The following is an 18,872-nucleotide window of genomic DNA, read 5'->3' on the forward strand; positions in this document are numbered from 1 at the left end:
AAACCCAGGGTTGTGAGTTTAATCCTTCAGGGGGCCACTTAGGGGTCTGGGGCAAAATCAGTACTTGGTCCTACTAGTGAAGGCAGGGGGCTGGACTTCATGACCTTCAAGGTCCCTTCCAGTTCTAGGAGATAGGATATCTCCATTAATTTAATTATCATCATCTGGTTTGGGGAGTAGATTTTGTTCTTGGTTTGGTGAATGTTCTTTGCTGTTATGCAAGGCTGGCTTAGACCAGTCAGCTATCACCATATGGTAGGATTGTTCTGCATTATTGACATGGGTTTGATATTGTCAAGTTGTTAAAAAATGACCATTTGTGTCCATGATGTCAAAGCCATTCCCATCCTATCTCTTATAATTCTTTTTTCTTTCTTTTTTTTTTTTTTTAAGTGGAGCTCTGGTTGCAGTGAACCCCTGCACAGAGTGAAATATGTTAGTGAGACATGTGGCTTCTCTGTAGGGCTGATCCTGCAAGATGCTGAGTTGCTTCTGGGATGCCGAATGCCTTCAGTTGCCTGAGCTGCTTCTCACCTTGCAGGATTGAACCCTCTAGTATGGTAATACTGGGTATGGAGAAACAGAGATGCTAGAGAAAATAATGGGGATTTACAAATGCAAATGTGACCACATTCATTTTTTGCTTTTAACCCACAGGACTGGCCCCAGGTCAGCTGTACACATATCCTGCTCGCTGCTGGCGCAAAAAGAGACGCTTACATCCTCCTGAGGACTCCAGGCTGAAGCTTCTGGAAATTAAACCTGGTATGTGTTTTGTGTCTCTTTCTCACTTTCTCTCTCCTCTGTGTTGCATTCACTGAGGTGTTATGGATCAAGTGAAGACTGGCATACGCACAACACCGGCGTTTAGTCTCTGAACTCTGTCTTTGCCTGTCTCCTTCTTTTTCTCTTTGAGATTTTATCAAATCCATTGCATTATTCTTTTTTTAGAATATAAAAGAAATATAAGTCTGCAGGCCAAATTCATCCCTGGCATAAGTGGGTGTAACTCTCATTGAAATCAACAGGAACTGAACCCACTTACATGAATCTTGTCTTCCATTCATAAGGATATAAGGGGACAAGTAGGTATCAGTTATCATAAGAACAGCCATACTGAGTCAGACCAAAGATCCATCCAGCCCAGTATCCTGTCTTCCAACAGTGACCAATGCCAGGTGCCCCAGAGGAAATCAAGTGATCCATCCCCGGTCACCCATTCCCAGCTTCTGGCAAACTGAGGCTAGGGACACCATCTTGGCTAACAGCCATTGATAGACCTACCCTCCATGAACGTATCTAGTTCTTTTTTGAACCCTGGTATAGTGACCTCCAAAGCGTTAGTAACATGAAGCTTCACTATGGCATCTGTTGTGAAATCTTTGCTAGGAAGAGGGGTGAGACCACTGATTTGTGTGCAGAATAGTGCATTGATAAGTTTATGTAGTGCCTAACACAGTAGTTCCTACTGCAATATAAATACTTAATCATAACAGCTAGTGAGGATGTGGCACATTGTGTGTGTGTTTTAGTCCCCTTGATTTTCACCCTTGCTATCCTTCGTACTCCTCCCCATTGCTAAACTAATTTAAAATGGAGAGTCTGGTTGCTGAATGAGTTATTGTAAAGCGGATGTGGAGGATCAGCAGCTGTGTCCGGTAGAGTGCAGTGTGGTGCATTCCTCTATGCAGTTAGTAATAACGGCGTACTGTCCTTAGGGTCGTAAATTTATGAGAAAGAGGGATTACACTGGGAGCTGTATGTGGTTTTCAAGAGCGGAGACACAGCCAGTATTAAACATGCACACTCAACCGAAAATATAAATTAACCAAATATTAAAAAATGTTTGGGCAGCAGAAGGTGTCTGGGAACTGAGTGGTGAGCAGCAATACCCGGGAACTGGTTTTAGTGCAGTCATTTGTGGAGCAGGAGGTAGAAAAGATGCAGAGCCAAGTCTTGACTCCAGGGAGGTCAGAGGCAAAATTCTTGTTGACTTCAGTGAGACCAGGTTTTGGCTCATTCTCCCCATGATAGCAGAGGTTACTAATAAGATGGGTAAAAGGAAGGAAATACTGGAATTGCCAAATAAGGGTTACAAACCATGGACAAAATCAAGACCAGGGGACTGATTGTGATCTCACACCAGTGTAAAGGAGAAATTACTCTATTGTAATAAAATCCTAATGATAATACAATATACTTTTGCACTGTATAGCACTTTTCATCTGTAGATGTCAAAAAAACAGGACCATGTCTCAGCCAATTAGAGTATTGCATTTGGTAATCGAAAAGGTTAATGATTAAAATAAAATACATCCGATACAAGCCCCCTTTAGTGTGAAAGGCAATTGCATTAAAGTATTTTCTCTGTCATTTTTTAGTTCCATGCTAATGTGAACATTTCACAAAAATCTCTCTGATAATTAACAATGCTCTTAGTGTCCAGCGCTGTGCCTGTGGAATTTAGTTTGTGAAATATTTTCATTTAACAGTAATTATCGTCTTTACATCTTGTGATCTAACTCCTAAATAGCTGTTGCTACAGCAACCTTTGGACAACCACCTCTGTTTGGCCATTGTAGACTGGGACAGTTGCATGGGTAGCTGTAGTAAAATCATGTGATCAACAGTCTAGCAATTTTTATGTTAATACTAATTATGAAAACCCAGCCATTCTGTCACATAGACCATGGGGCAGAAATAAAGTACTACATAAGTTCATTTGCAGTAGCTACTTAAAGTGACAATATAGCCACCATTATCACTTTGTATTACCAGGCAATTATGAATTACTCTAAATATTTATGACATTTAATTTCACATGTGCTGGACTCCATCTTTCAATAGTACTTTCATATCTTAAGAAATAAGCATTAGGGCTCATGGAAATAAATCACTGTGCATCTGTGTATGAATGCACATGGATCTTTATAGGCAATCAATAGTGCCCTTCAGCCAAGCACCTCAAATTCTCTTACTGATATTACACCTGATCCTGAAGGGTGCTGAACTCTTTTTGTAAAGTAAGGAGTGCCCTCATCTCCTATGAAAGTTGCTTATCATAGCCCAGGAGTTCAGTGCCTCTCAGGATTGGGGGCATTAAATGGACAGTCAAGTTAAAAATCATATATTTTCAAAAGCCAGTTTTAGTATTTTTATTATTTATATTCTGGTAGGGGCTATAGACCCAGCCAAGAACTAGAGCCTCATTCTGCTAGGCACTGCACAACTACATAACAGGGAACTTACTCAGAGAGAGATTAAATGACTGGCCCATGGTCACACAATAGGTATGTGGCAATGACAGAAATTGAACCAAGAACAGAACCCACATCTCCTGAGTCCCAGTCCAGTGCCTTAGCCACAAGATCATCTTTGTCTCAATTTTCCTTATCTATGTTTCAGACAACATCCTTGATTATTAGAGCTGAAAAAAAAGTCAAATCTACTTTTCATTATGTAGACTGTTTCCTTTTAGCATTTCTCTCAGCGTGGCCAATTAAAATAGGTTTATAAGTTTCATCATTGGTTCCAGTCATTTTCTAGTCAGTTACACTCTTTGTTCTCATACAGTAGTGCAAGACTGCAATGTTTCACTTACAAATGTCGGAGGGAAAAGTTTGTTCATAAAGTGTTTTAACTAACGTTTAAAAAAAATCATGGAAACTGTAATGTATTCCATAATTGCCTTTGAGTTTCTGTTATATTATAAACCCTAAAATCTGCAAAAAGGATTATATTGGAATCAAAATTGATAGGTTAGATCTGTGGCTAAATTAGAACATTTCTGTAAAAGTTAAAGTGAATTGAGCAAGGTGCACTGGAACTATGAGACCCTAGAAAATGTTGTTTACCAGCGTTCAAACCTCAGATATGTGCCTGCAGACTTAATTTCACCACAGTGATGTTTTTTGTGTCGAATTTATCTCAGGTTTTGTAAACATTATTGCAAATGCTAAATTTTGGCCCAAATTTGACCTGACAGCCAGAAGAGGGTAATAATTTTGGATCTCTACTGACAGGGACTGGAATTGACCTAAAGGTGAGGAATTCCAGAACCCATTACCAATCCATATTTTATTGGCAATATTCCCCCAAATCTTAAACTTAAACTGTGTTTTTAAAATCTGCTTTTCATTCAACCACTTATGCATTTTTTTAAACAATGGATGGTTTTATTCATAACATACTCTCCAATGCTTAAAAATAACATCTTTTTTCTAGCGGATTTCTTTTTTCCTTTTCCATATGATAGTCACTGGTTCCACCTGCCAGCCCTTAAGTTTGTTGCAGAATTTGAAATGAACTCTGCTTATTTCTGCTTACTTTCTTGTTTGGACGTCTGTCTGCACAGATAACTGCTGCTGCAGGGCCAGCAGAGGGAGCAACAAATAACACGAGATTAGTGTGTGCAGGGCCTGACTCTGCTTTCATGTAAACAGATGTGAATTGGGAGTAACCCCACTGAAGTTAGTGGAGTTACATGGGTATAAAACTTGTGTGAGAAGAATTAAGCCCATTATATATGTTTTATTTCTTTGTATGGATTTCTCTGTGACAGAAATGGTTTATTTTATTATTTTTTTTAAATGTATTTATTTATTTAGGGCAATCTCAGTGAAACTGTGGCAGTTTTACAGTACAGTTAGGTCAAATGTTAGGTTTGGACAACTCACAGACGCATAGAAGAGACCATTACGATTATCTGGTCTGAACTCCTGCATAACACAGGTCATAGAATTTCACCCTGTAATTTCTTCATCAAGCCGACAACGTCTGGATGACCTAGAGAATATCTCAAAATTATCCCTTGATTTCCACCATCTGTTCAACGTACAGCACACGTGGTGGGGAGGACAAGCAGTGAAACATGTAACATTTTGAGGAGTAGACTTTAATTTTCATCAAGTATTTCATAGCGTACAGTGCTGCATGCCAAAATGAAGAGCAACAGATATAATACACATTTGGATATGGTATACCCTTTGGTTGTACAGCATGTACACAGATATAATACTTCCTAGATCATTTTGGAGTGAAATTCAGCCTCATAGTCTGAGCACAAGACTGGGAACAGGAACTCCTGAAGTTTTTTTTGTTTTTTTTTGTTTTTGTTTTGTTTTTCATTAGAGCTGGTTAGAAAATTTCAAAATGTTTGAAATTTGTAAGCAAAATGGACCATTTATGTTGTTTTGTAGAATTTCTAACTGCTCTACTCCTATTTTTTTTCAATCGGTTCTAAGTCTGTTTGGAAAACATTGATAGAAAAATGGATTAGAGGAAATTCATTGGCATTTCCCCCCCATTTTTGACCAGCTTTAGCTTTCACCTGGACTAAAGTAAATATTGATTCCTCTTGTGCCCTTGGACAAGTCCCTGCAGCTCTGATTCAGCAAAGCACGTCAGCATGTAGATGACTAGTGAGTGCAAAAGCAGTGCACAGTTGGAACTGTAAGCTCCTATTCTCCATTATTTCTGTCTCTAGTTTGTACTTAGCAGACAGTGGCTGCCACTGGGAAACGTTTGTAATGCCCTGATCTTCATCCATCCAACCCTGGCAGAAGTTAGCAGCCGGGAGTTTACTCTAACTTCTGCCAAAAGTGTAAACTGTGCTAGTGGGGTCTCCTGCCCCTTGACACATTCTCCTCCCCATCCCCTTATACACATCCTTAGTCCAGTCTACACTACCTCCACCATCTTTAGATCAGCAGAGATTCTCCCTCCAGAGGGGGAATTCTCCAGTCCAAATCTCTAGCCAGTTTGTTCACTTTGCTCTTCTTACATGCTGCAAAGTGAACTTGATGGACCAGAGAATCTGGCCCACAGCACTTTATACCCATGTGTGTACAAGAGTAAATGACTACACAAGGTGCAATGCAATGAAGAATGAAGTCCAAATCTTGCTACTTCAGTTTCTTGGTCAGTAAAATGGAGATAATAATACTTGTTTTATTTTATCTATGTTAGGGAAGTGTTGCAAGGGTCAATTAATGAATATTTGTGAAGCGCTTGGAGGTCTTCAAGTGAAAAGGACAATATAAATTAAAAACATATTATTTATCTTGGGTTTTTAAACCACATTTTGGTCATCAACACACAACCTTGCAAAACAGTTGTGAAAATTTACCAGCCCAGGAGCAAAATCTGCTTAGCTACCCTTACCAGGATGATGATGCAGAACAACTATTTAAACTCATCCATCAATCAATAAATAAATAAAATAAAAAATCACTGCAGGTGAGTGAATGAGTAGACTTTTGCAAGGCTTCATGAGCAGGGTAAATGTTGTAAAGACTGTTCTGATTTTGCCCAGTGTAACTCTTCTTGCTTTGCGCTGACCTTCTGTGAGCTGTGCATTGTGTGGCTACCAGGGCTGCCTAAGCTGTGATAACTTCCCCCCTATGGGAATTAAAGCACGTACAGTCCTTGCTGGAAGCAGTTATCTTGTGATAAGCTGTAACTTCTTAGCCTTCTAATTCTAGCCTTCAAGGGCAGGACAGTGAGTGTGTAGTATTGCCCCAAATGGAATTTCATGATCTTGGATGTCTGAAAATCAAACAAACCCATTTTTAGAGACGAACAAATAATTCTTGGTAGATAATTTAGTCAGTAAAATTAAACCGCTTTTTCTACTTGTGGACTAGCTGCAAGTACATTGCTATTTTCTCAATTTGTCATTGGAATTTATGGGACTAACTTTTTGTCTCTTTCTCCCCCTTTCCTTTGTAGATAGAGCTAGACTAGTTCACGGCGAGTATTTGATACTTGCTATTTGAAATTATACTTGTGTTGGTTAGCTGTGATTGGTCTCATAAATCACAAGGTGTTGCTTCTGTTTCTTGCCTGGATGAGCCAGCTCTTACAATTAGGAAAAGGGCTTCCTGAAGAAGCCACTGGGGCTTTGAATTTCTCAAGTGGCTTGATCCAAAGCCAGTTGAAGTCAGACATGCGCTAACTCCAGTGTGCTGTGGATCAGGCCAATGCAAAAATAGCAAATAATCAGGACATGGGAAATGTTAATTTTGTACCTTTCTGGGCCACCTAGGCCTTTCCCTGAGACACCATTCCTAGAAAATCTAGACCAGGTACAAAATATGTGTAAAACTGTGGTAGTTTGGGGTAAAATATTCCCAAGCACTCCAAGTCTCATTATCAAAAGTGAGGTAAGCACTCAGGAGCCTAAGTCCTATTGAGTTTTCAAATAAGACTTAGGCTCCTAAAAATTTTAGGTTGTTTTTTGAAAATGTTATTCAGTGGCCCTGATGCTGCAAATGCTTAAGCACATGCTTAACTGTAAGCAGGTGAGCAGTCCTTTGGCTTCAATTAGATGATTTGCATGACTAAAGTAAAGCAGATATTTACATGTTTGCCAGATCTGAGTGTGCAATTGAGGCACGTAGCTGACCCTGCATTTTTGCATGCACAATTATGTGTGTATGGGCCTCAAATGAATGACACATACTTTTTTAAATATAAAAAAATTGTGTCTTCCTTGAGCCACACAAAAGAAAATTTGAAAGTTGTTAAAAGAAAAAACTGCAAAACCTAGAAATCATAACAAAAAAGTACTGTATGTGAAACTGCCATTAATTTGAACATATATAATTTGTACCAAAGGGCTTTTTGTTTTATTTTATATTTTGAGATTGCAGCTGGAAAGATAATATTCATCTTGAATGAGAGTTAAAGTGGTGTTGTGCTGAAATATGGATGACTCTCTTATATCTTATATAAGAATGATCTGCCCAGCTTCAGACACTTGAAAGGAGCCTGATTTTTTCAGAAGATGAATGAACAGAATTTTAACACCCTTAGGGTCTCTCAAATTGGGTCTCCAAAAACGGCAGCATCCAAACTTAATCACCGTTTGTTTGTTTTAAAACTCTTGGCTGATTTGTTTGTTGTTGATTGTTTTTTTTTTAATGTGGATGGCGTGAGATTTGTGACGTCCTTAACTAGGAGTTTCCTTGCTTTTAAGTGTTTTTATTTTGTTAACAGTGTGTCAGATATGTACATTGTTTCTGTACAGTGACTTGAATTAGATTTGGATATAACTTTTCTGTTTCTGGAATTTCCCCAGATTTTTAAAAATTATTATTTATTTCCTGGGTTTTAAAAATTTACATCTTTCACATTTTCTCTTGTGTAGCTGAATAAAGCCATAAAGCCAGTTCCAAGGGACACTCCAGCTGCTTTGTGTCACTGGAGCAGAGCAAAGCAGCGAGAGCACATTGGTCTGTAGAGGTCAGGTAGGAATCTGCCCTGTGCTTCTTTACATTTTAAATAAAGGGTCTGTAGCTACTGACCCATGTTCTCTGCCAAGTCTATTAACTTTGGAACTGTGACCCAGGTCCTGTGACTGGTGCCAGGAAATAAAAGTTCAGTTTCTTGTAAGCACTCCCATGTGTCGCTCTCATTACAGAGAGGTTAACTGAGAAGATTATTAAATTGAAGGAATGAATGGCACTGGTGAAGCTAATAATGGCTTCTGCAGAACCCTTTGTCATGTAGAGCTTGATCCTGCAAAGTGCTGAGCAATTCTTTGGGAGCTGGCCTGGAGTGCCTAAGGCAGCTGGGTGTGGTAGCAGGTGCCTGGGATAGCTGGTGTAGGTGTGGGGGTGTGTGTTAACTGAGGTTGGACCTTGCCTGTGCATTCTCCCTACTTCCTTAAGTCCTTCTCCTCCTCCTCCTCCTCTTGCTTCCCGCTCCCTGCTGCCTGCATTTATCTGGCTGAGCTCCAGCAGGAAGCAGAGAAGCTGCCTGGTATATTGCAGAGAAGGTGCCTCAGCACATACCTCTTAACCTCCCAAGTCTCAAATGTGGGATGCAGTGTGTGACACAGACTCAGGGGTGCTGGAACAATTTTTATAGTGGGGGTGCTGATGATGGAAACCATGGAAACCATGTTGGTGTTTGTTATTACTGTTTCAGGCCAGGGGGTGCGGCAGCACCTCTAGTTCCAGCACAGATTCAGAATGAGAGAGATGAATTATTCCTTCTGGCAGCGTAAAATGGTGGGGATTCATTCCTTCAGTGTACAGGAAATAACTTTTTCCATAATGTTACTTTCACAATTATTTATTTCTGATGTAATAATTTTCAATTAAAAAAAAAACAACAGGGATGCTCAGTGGTTTGAGCATTGGCCTGCTAAACCCAGGGATGTGAGTTCAATCCTTAAGGGGGCCACTTAGGGATCTGGGGCAAAAATCAGTACTTGGTCCTGCTAGTGAAGGCAGAGGGCTGGACTTGATGACCTTTCAAGGCCCCTTCCAGTTCTAGGAGATAGGTGTATCTCCAGTTATTATTATTTATTTGTGTGGAATGTAGGTAACCTGAGGACTAAAATAGGGGAAGTCCCTTGAAATTAGGCCGAGAGGTACTTCAGTGCTTCTTAGCAAAGGGGAAGAGCAACTCCAGAAGCCTAGTCTACATTAGAAAAGGTTTGCCTATAACTAGAAAACCCTCCTAGTGTAGATGCAGCTTATGCCAGCGAAGAACTCAGTGCTTTTGCCATTATAGCTTATTCCGGATCTCCCCAACAAAATAACCAAACCAGCAAAAGCACTTACCTGCGTCTGCGCTTGGGCTTTAGCCTGTATAAAAATGTCTTAAAAGAATTCTCCCCCGAGCCAGCATTGTTACACCCGCAAAAGCTTTAAGTATAGAGGAATGCCTGCTACTCTTCTGGATGTAGGACATCCCAGCAAGGACGTGTGTCAGGGCTGCCAAATGCCTGAGTGTCACATGAGATGAGTGACACATGCCTGCCCTGCTGAAGACGATTCATCTACCTCTCAAAGTTTGTTCTCTTGAGCAACTTCTGTCTCACATGACACTTGAAGTCAGAAAATGTCCTGATAGTACAGGAGCCTGGTTCTTCTCTCATGCTACTCTTACACTGGTGTGACTCCATTGACTTTAATAATTACTCCTTATTTACATCAGTGTAATTTTGAGGGCTGTTTGGCCCCAGCAGTTTCACAGTTCACTACCAATAAACAGCTGAGAGAGAATAAACAGGCTTCAAAATAATTTGGAATTTCTGGCTAAATAAAATGGTCTAAAATAAACTTCTCTTTTCACTGTACTGCCTCTGGGCTAAGTCCTGCCAACACTGCTGTGCCCAGTGCTTGCTACCATGAAGAGTCTCTCTGGAAGACAATGGAGTTGCTCATGGTAGTAAGCAGTATGGGCCTGGTTCGCCACTGCTCTGCACCTTGTGGCAGTTATTTCCGTTTTTGCAAATTGCTTGTAAAATGCTCTGGGCCTGATTTTCAGTTGCAGGAAGGCCACTTCAAACCATTCTGGCAGTGTTAAAGGGGCCTTAAAGTGGCTCTAACTGTTATTTACACTCTCTTTAAGGTGCCTTTAAAGGGGACTTTTTGTAAATGAAATTAAGCCCTCCCAGTCTGATCTGGCAGTCTGGTACCCCCAACTTGACACGGGTGTAAATAACTACACAAGGTGCAAAGCAGTGGAGAATGGTGCCCTATGACTGGTGCCCTATGACTGGCAATAAGGTCCAGAGGATTGAGCCCTGTGGCTCCAATCCTACAAACATTTATACATGTGAATATCTTTAGGCATGTGAGTAATCCCTGGAGTTCAGTGCATGCAAAAGTGTGTGCAGGATCAAAACGTTAGGGCTCGAACCTGCCAGGTGCTGATCACTCTGGCCTCAACCCACCAAAGCACTGAAGCACATAAGTAACATAACGAATATGAATAGTCCTGTTGAAATCAATGGAACTGCTGGGTCAGAGTCTGAGTACTCAGCATTTTGTAGCATTTTGTACTGAACCCTCTAAAACAGAAGGATTGCTAGACCAGGAATCCATGTACTACTCCTTGTATACTCACTTTTAATGAAGAAATTCTTAAAAGAATAAGAAAGAGATTGTGGAATAGCATCAGAGGGTAGCCGTGTTAGTCTGGATCTGTAAAAGCAGCAAAGAGTCTTGTGGCACCTTATAGACTAACAGACGTTTGGGAGCATGAGCTTTCGTGGGTGAATACCCACTTCGTTGGATGCATGTAGTGGAAATTTCCAGGGGCAGGTATATATAAGCAAGCAAGAAGCAGGCTAGAGATAACGAGGTTAGTTCAGTCAGGGAGGATGAGGCCCTCTTCTAGCAGCTGAGGTGTGAAAACCAAGAGAGGAGAAACTGGTTTTGTAGTTGGCTAGCCATTCACAGTCTTTGTTTAATCCTGAGCTAATGGTGTCAAATTTGCAGATGAACTGAAGCTCAGCAGTTTCTCTCTGAAGTCTGGTCCTGAAGTTTTTTTGCTGCAGGATGGCCACCTTAAGATCTGCTATTGTGTGGCCAGGGAGGTTGAAGTGTTCTCCTACAGGTTTTTGTATATTGCCATTCCTAATATCTGATTTGTGTCCATTTATCTTTTTCCGTAGAGACTGTCCAGTTTGGCCGATGTACATAGCAGAGGGGCATTGCTGGCATATGATGGCGTATATTACATTGGTGGACGTGCAGGTGAATGAGCCGGTGATGGTGTGGCTGATCTGGTTAGGTCCTGTGATGGTGTCGCTGGTGTAGATATGTGGGCAGAGTTGGCATCGAGGTTTGTTGCATGGATTGGTTCCTGAGCTAGAGTTACTATGGTGCAGTGTGCAGTTACTGGTGAGAATATGCTTCAGGTTGGCAGGTTGTCTGTGGGCGAGGATTGGCCTGCCACCCAAGGCCTGTGAAAGTGTGGGATCATTGTCCAGGATGGGTTGTAGATCCCTGATGATGCATTGGAGGGGTTTTAGTTGGGGACTGTATGTGATGGCCAGTGGAGTCCTGTTGGTTTCTTTCTTGGGTTTGTCCTGCAGTAGGAGGCTTCTGGGTACACGTCTGGCTCTGTTGATCTGTTTCCTTATTTCTTCGTGCGGGTATTGTAGTTTTGAGAATGCTTGATGGAGATTTTGTAGGGTGTTGGTCTCTGTCTGAGGGGTTAGAGCAGATACGGTTGTAACACAATAGTAGATCTTAAGGTGGCCATCCTGCAGCAAAAAAACTTCAGGACCAGACTTCAGAGAGAAACTGCTGAGCTTCAGTTCATCTGCAAATTTGACACCATCAGCTCAGGATTAAACAAAGACTGTGAATGGCTTGCCAACTACAAAACCAGTTTCTCCTCTCTTGGTTTTCACACCTCAGCTGCTAGAAGAGGGCCTCATCCTTCCTGATTGAACTAACCTCGTTATCTCTAGCCTGCTTCTTGCTTGCTTATATATACCTGCCCCTGGACATTTCCACTACATGCATCTGACGAAGTGGGTATTCACCCACGAAAGCTCATGCTCCCAAACGTCTGTTAGTCTATAAGGTGCCACAAGACTCTTTGCTGCTTTTACAGATTGTGGAATGTCATTTTGTTCAATAATATGTCAATTTCATGTATTCAGTTTTATTAACTTCTTGGTAGATGGCAAATGAAGTTGTTTTATAGCTTGAAATATTATAACATTTATAGTGGATTATTTTTTCCAATGCATAATATAAAGGAGTAAACAATAAGGTAAACATTAAGGTCCAGTTCAAAATGTTACAAGCCAAGCTGAGCTCAGAGAGAACTGGGTGATAGTTTTCTTGCCACCATCCGTCCCCCTCTTCTTCAGTGGACATTTTTAATCTGTCATTCTCATTCTCTGGGGTCAACATTTTACAGCCCCATAATCATCTTGTACCTGATGGATATTAAATATTTTTTTACTGGATTACAATTCATTTCAATATTCCCTGCATTTTGTGTTTAAATGCATAATAAATACAAGTATTTTATGCATCAGAATCCAGACACCACCAGTGTTTGCCTTTGAGCACATTGCCATTAATAATCTCCTTGGGGGAAGGAGGCCAGGTGTGTACTGTGCATTGGAAGGGAGAAGGCATGTGTGTGGTTTCTTTTAAATGTCACCTCCCAGACCTAGATATCACTCTTATAATGCACTAGATTTGATTCCTCTTAAGTGAAGTTGATAATTTAGGGCCAGATCCTAATTTGGTGTCACTTCAGGCAATAGAGCTGCATCCATTATATCATCTAAGGGTCTGGCCCTTAATGGGGTGGAGAGGGATGGAAACTTACTCCTCCTCCTTGAGGGAAATGAATGACTTCTAAATATAGGTATCAGCACCTAGATACTACTGGGATGGATGCCTTAAAAATGCATATAATAATAATAATAATAATACACCTCTACCCCAATATGATGCTGTCCTCAGGAGCCAAAAAATCTTACCGTGTTATAGGTGAAACCACATTATATCGAACTTACTTTGATCCACTGGACTGCGCAGCCTCCCCCCCGCCCGCAGCACTGCTTTACCGCGTTATAGCCGAATTTGTGTTATATCGGGTCGCGTTATATCGGGGTAGAGGTGTACCCTGTGTAGGACCTATGGATCTACTGAGAAGACCTTTAAAAAAACCAACAACCAACCAGCCTTGTGTTATAGGAAGAAAAGCCAGTGTTCACAAATGTGGGTCATACTGTCAGGCATCTAAACCCACACTTAGGCACCTTAGGAGGTGGCTTGATTTTTAGAGGTGCCGAGTACCTGTAGCTTTTCTTGACTTCAGTGATGCTATATCCATGAGTGATGCGGTAGAGATACTTGGTACATGATGATAAAATTAAGTTCCTGGTAGCTAGGAATGTAAAGAGTGATGAGACATTTGTGAATGATGCTACTGATGCATCTACCACGTAATGTGCATTGCTGAAGTGAGGTAGCAGCACGGCTGTAAAACTGAAAACAGCAGTGCTGTAACGGTGAGTGATGCTACAGACCAGGACAGTAATAGCAAACACACTACTAATCGAATGGAGCAAGAATCAAGACTGAGTATCCTCTGAAGCTGCTATAACTGGGGATGGCATTATAAATATCTTCCTCTTTCTTATGTCTTCTTTCCCCTTTATGCTGCTTTTCTTGATGAGGGTTGTGGGGGCAGCATGGAGAGTAGGGAGGAGCAGACCTCCCTTTCCTCTGCAACAAGTTCCTCCTGAGAGATTCCCCGGCATTCTCTTCAGCATGTCCTGGGTTGGCCTCAGGCCTCCTTCCAGCGGGACATGCCCGGTAGAGTTCCAAAGGAAGCCTCCCAGTGGGCATCCATACCAGGTGCCCGAACCATCTCAACTGACTCCTCTCGATCTGGAGGAGTAGTGGCTCCACTCCGAGGTTCCGGAGTGGAGCATTATAAATCTATGAACTGAATATACTTTTGTGGCACTTTCTTTTGACATACAAATGAGCAAAATAAATCACACTTCCTGCTAGCAATGATACCCCAAATACACCTGAACTTAGCAAATGCTACAGATTGAACCACTTTTTCAATCCTGAATCTTAATTAGTTTCCTACTGCTTTAGTACACGGACAATATTTTAATAGTCATAAGACTTACTCCAGTCCACTGTGCCCTTTCCACCATTCACTTTTTCATACTGGTAGCAATTTAGGAACAGCTTAAAGAAAGCTAAATAACCAAACATGCATGCGTAAATTGATGAGCTTGTCACACCAGTCTCTTTAACTCCTGCACTGAGTTCCAGAGATGGATGATTGTTCTGGGAGGGAGAGAAGCTAGCAAATCCCATAGCCAGATGTTCAGGAATGGACAGGGCTTCTCCTGGAACTCAGAAGAGTATAACTGTGTCCTTCTGTGGGAAAAGGACACCAGGTGCCTCCATCTGCCAGCGTTTATCTCTCCTTTTTTAAAAGAAGGACTGGGTTTGGTATGGCTGCGAGGATGAATGTGTCTCTGTGCATCAGAGGAGAATGACCAGTCATTTGTCTCTTCGCTGTGGAGTCTGCCCGCAGCCATCAATCTTGCAGCCCAGCCCAGCAGCTCCTTTGGCTCATCATTAGTCAAATGAAAGGTAATACAGGAGGATCACAACTCTTAGCTTATTGTATTTCACTTTCTTTTCCCCTTGGATGTAGTCCTCTCCCTTCCCTCACTTTCATCCATCCTCCTTTCCATTTTCAGTGAAGTGAAGTGGAGGCAGAGGATAGACATTATTAGGGTCTAGGGCTTTACCACACCTTCCTGCAGTTTAGTTCCTCTCTGCTAGATGAGGGGGAGGAGGTGTGAGAGAAAGACAGAGGGCATAATGCAGGCTAACAACATCCATGTCTCATACATTTTGTTGCAATTTCCAAAACAAGCCTGTTGTACTTTGGCTTGAAATGCAAGGACATGATTACACCAGCTTGCTGCTATTTCATCTTATTCCCTCCCCCACTTCTTCCCAAGACTCCTTCCTCCACCCCATCTAGTGTTTTTAAGTATGCATTGCATCTACTCGCTCCAGTCCTGGTCTATTATAGTAGTATTAGATACAGCCAAATGGTATGGCTACCTAAGAGACTGCCTTACACTTTATTTGCTGTTGCAACATTTGCCATCAGCTTGGACACTTTTGCTAACAATTCCTAGATTTGATGGTCTAAAGAGTGCCGGAAGGACTTGGAGGGATGTCTAGGACTCCTGAATTCACTATCCTATTGGATTGACAGAGACAGAGTCTATTGATCTTCAGGGCACAGTGTAATATGATTGTCTATTTTTTTTCTCTCTGACTTTTGCCTCAGGTGTGTATGTAGGGGCGGGGGATGAGGGATGTTTGACTTATTTTGCAGGAGTCCATTTAGACCTGACACTGGTGAATTTAAACACATTACATGCAGACCAAAGTGATCTTTGATTGATACATTTAATAAATAGATGAATACATTTACTTTTTAATTTTCTGGGTTGGTCCTAATGATCTAAACATCAGGTTTGAGTCAGATTCCCTAGAGAAACATACATTCAAACCCTGTTGGGGCAACTCAGCCCTTCATATTTTCATTTGGGTTCAGTGCAGTTTAATGAGAGAAGGTCTTTCAGAAAAGATCTAAACTACTGAGCTGCTGTCTGCTCTATATGGACATTGAAGACTCCAGGGAATGTTTAAAGAGTAGGAATTTTATCTTGATGTCTTTAGCCAATATTTTGCCTTCCCCAAACTGTTATACTACGTAGTGTGGCCATCTGCTGGCCTCTCACCTTGGAGGTAGCTGCATTTTTATCAACGCTGTAGGTGTATTATAAAGTGCTATTGTGACAGAGAACATTGTCACTGGGGATAAGAAAAGAGCTCTTGGGGAAGAAAAATCAGCACCTTTCAACTGACTGGGCTATTTCTTCTTGTGTATTCGTTAGGGCTCTGAGCCTGGAGCTCAGAGGGAAGGGTGGATAATAGCTCCTCATTTCCCCAGTGCTATCAATCTGGTTTCAGATAGAAACCAGGAAGTGGATTGTAAAAAGGTTCATTCTTACCTGAAGGATGAACTCAGGTCATGATGTGGAGAAAGGTTGCTATCCTGGAATAGGAGAGGAGAAAGCCACTGGAGCCTGTTTAAGCCACTCTTATGTCAGAGTCTTGCTTTCCCAGTTCTCTACCAGCAAGCAAACAGTTATAAAACCTGGTACATCTCTTCCAGAGATGCACAGGATGGAGCAATAGAGCATGCTGGAAGCTGAAGGCCCATTCAGGCAATGAGAAGAAAGCCAGGGAACTCTGTAAAATCAGAGGAGTCTCTGAGGAGTCAGAACTCCATGTTGTGGTGTTGGAGGGCAGGGTTACAGTCTGAGCTGGGCTTTGTTTTTTTACTATTTACTGTCTAAAACCCTTTTGTTTCTTTCATTCTGAGCTCTTTTCCCTAAACCTCAATAATAAAGCCTTGGGGAAAACATTAGCATGGGGAAAGAATCTATTTGTGGGGTTGGCCCAATGTACCAGGTGATCATGGAAACTTCCATACAGTGGGCTCCTGGTGGGGTCTCTCAGTCTCTCTCATTCATACATTCTTTTAAAAATAGATGTTCTATCTCTGTATCCTTGTCTTCCTATTTGCCGTCCTTTTTTCTCCACTATCTGCCCGTTGAACAAATCACTTTTATCTGCTTCTGGCCCTCTCACCTCCCTGCCAATTTTTAAGAAGTAATTATTGCCATGTTAGCATGAGCCTGCCTACCCCAGATGGCCCATCTGTGTCCACAGCTGCCCTCTGGCTGGCCTTTTGGAGGGCATTCTGCCGCCTTTGAATGTCACCTTGTTTCCCCCTTGCTGCTTCTTGCTCCTCCTCCCCCTTCATGCACAGTCTTGCTGAACCTGCAGGCTCCCTTTCACCATCTGCATTTCCTCAGCTGCCATTAATCTTCCTGTTTTACCCATTTTGGTATTAATTCTAGTGTTCACATTTTAATCTAAAATCTTTATGGGACTGTTGGAGTTTTTTTATCTTCATGTGGCGGCAGAGCCCTGTATGCATTTGTTGTGCTTTTTCCCAATGCCAGAAGGATACTTATTGGCACCTCTGGAGGAGAGTGTCAATGTTTGCATTACAAGCTTGCCTCTTTGTAATAATACATTGCAATTACATATCTCTATCTGTCTGATGGCCTTTACCAATGTGGGTAAGTATCCTCATTCTTAGAGGTTTATCAGTTGGCTATTAAAATCTGCTATGTGTGCAAATAAAGTCCACTATGTTTTGCACTTTCTTTTTCTTCACTGAAAAAATGGTTTAAACCTTTGCAAGCAGCTTTACACTTTATAGGCACTCTTATTTGAGTGCTTTGCAAGCATTAAACAAGCCTCACCACACCCTGTGAGGTAGGTAAGGATTATCTCCATGATACAGCAGGCAGAGGGTAAGTGACTTGCCCAAGATCACACAGCAAATTAGTGTCAGGACTGGAGACAGCACCCAAGATGCTCAAATCCCTGTCCCATTTGAAATTCCTCTTGACAACCTTTCTTCCCTCTAGAGTATGTCAATTAAACTTTCTTAAAGCAATTGGTCTAGCAACAATTGCAACAGTACCCAGCACCCGCCCCACTTCTGTGATGCAGTTTGCTTATTAAGCATCCTGACTACAATGTGGGGAATTCTCACTAAAAGCTCTCTAGGGTATCCTATGGGATATTATAGATGTCCTGCAAAATCTCACAAGATCCCACAAATTGCCTTAGGAGAATCTAAAATTTACATTTTTTTTAAGCAAACTGTAATAATACTTAGCACATCCCATTAACACTGCCACCCTTCCCTGAGAAGGTATGTTATTATATTCCCATTTAATAGATGGGGAAGCTGAGGTGGAGAGGCTGTAACTAGCTCAAGGTTGTGGAAAGCATTGACACCAGAGCCAGGACTAGAACGTAGCAGCTCCTGATTCCTTGTCCATTGCTCAGATGTCTAGATCACACCTAGCCCCACCGCACTGTACTACCTGAATTACTGCCTGCTGTCACATGTAGGGATTATGCAATCTCTTTCCTCAAATACTATAATATGTGTTACATGAGCTGATGCTGTGAAAGGGCAGGTTGCATTATGTCTTGTTTTAAACGTATATAGGATGCTATTTAAAGAGAGAATGAATGGCATAGACTGCGAAATTAGAACAATGGTTTCGGAGGGGAGAATAGAGGGAGAGATAACTTCCCCCAGGGCATCAAATCCTAAAGTAATCTGCTCCAGAATTTAGCCAGGTAGTGTAAATTTGAAGTCTTTGAAAAGCAGGTACAATGTGTTATATGTGACATTGATTTATATTTGTGCTGAGAAATAAACGTGTAAATTACTTCTGTGACACAATCAATGGGAGGGCTATTTTTTTTTACTGTGATGTCTATTAGAGACTAGTCCACCATATGCTGCTTGTAAAACATACAGATTCGTAATGGGCAAATTTTACAGTGCTTAACCACGTTCTGAGGACTGCTACCAGTCCCTGCAACCCTATTTCTCTCCCCCTTTGTTGGTAACCTCATGTGGTGTACAATTAGGTAGGTGCTAGTGGC

The 18,872-nt window shown here is 41.5% G+C and overlaps 1 protein-coding gene across 13 annotated transcripts in view; it reads left to right on the forward strand.

The window, feature by feature from the left end:
* Positions 1 to 18,872, forward strand: part of DPF3 (double PHD fingers 3) — a 262,881-nt gene that overhangs the window by 145,837 nt on the left and 98,172 nt on the right. For all 13 annotated transcript variants that reach the window (XM_045013994.1, XM_045013997.1, XM_045014000.1 and 10 more), the window contains one exon: positions 658 to 765. In XM_045013994.1, coding sequence (XP_044869929.1) covers positions 658 to 765 — 108 coding nt within the window. The remainder of the gene's footprint in view (positions 1 to 657; positions 766 to 18,872) is intronic.

Source organism: Mauremys mutica, chromosome 4, assembly GCF_020497125.1.
Source record: "Mauremys mutica isolate MM-2020 ecotype Southern chromosome 4, ASM2049712v1, whole genome shotgun sequence".
NCBI lineage: Eukaryota > Metazoa > Chordata > Testudines > Geoemydidae > Mauremys > Mauremys mutica.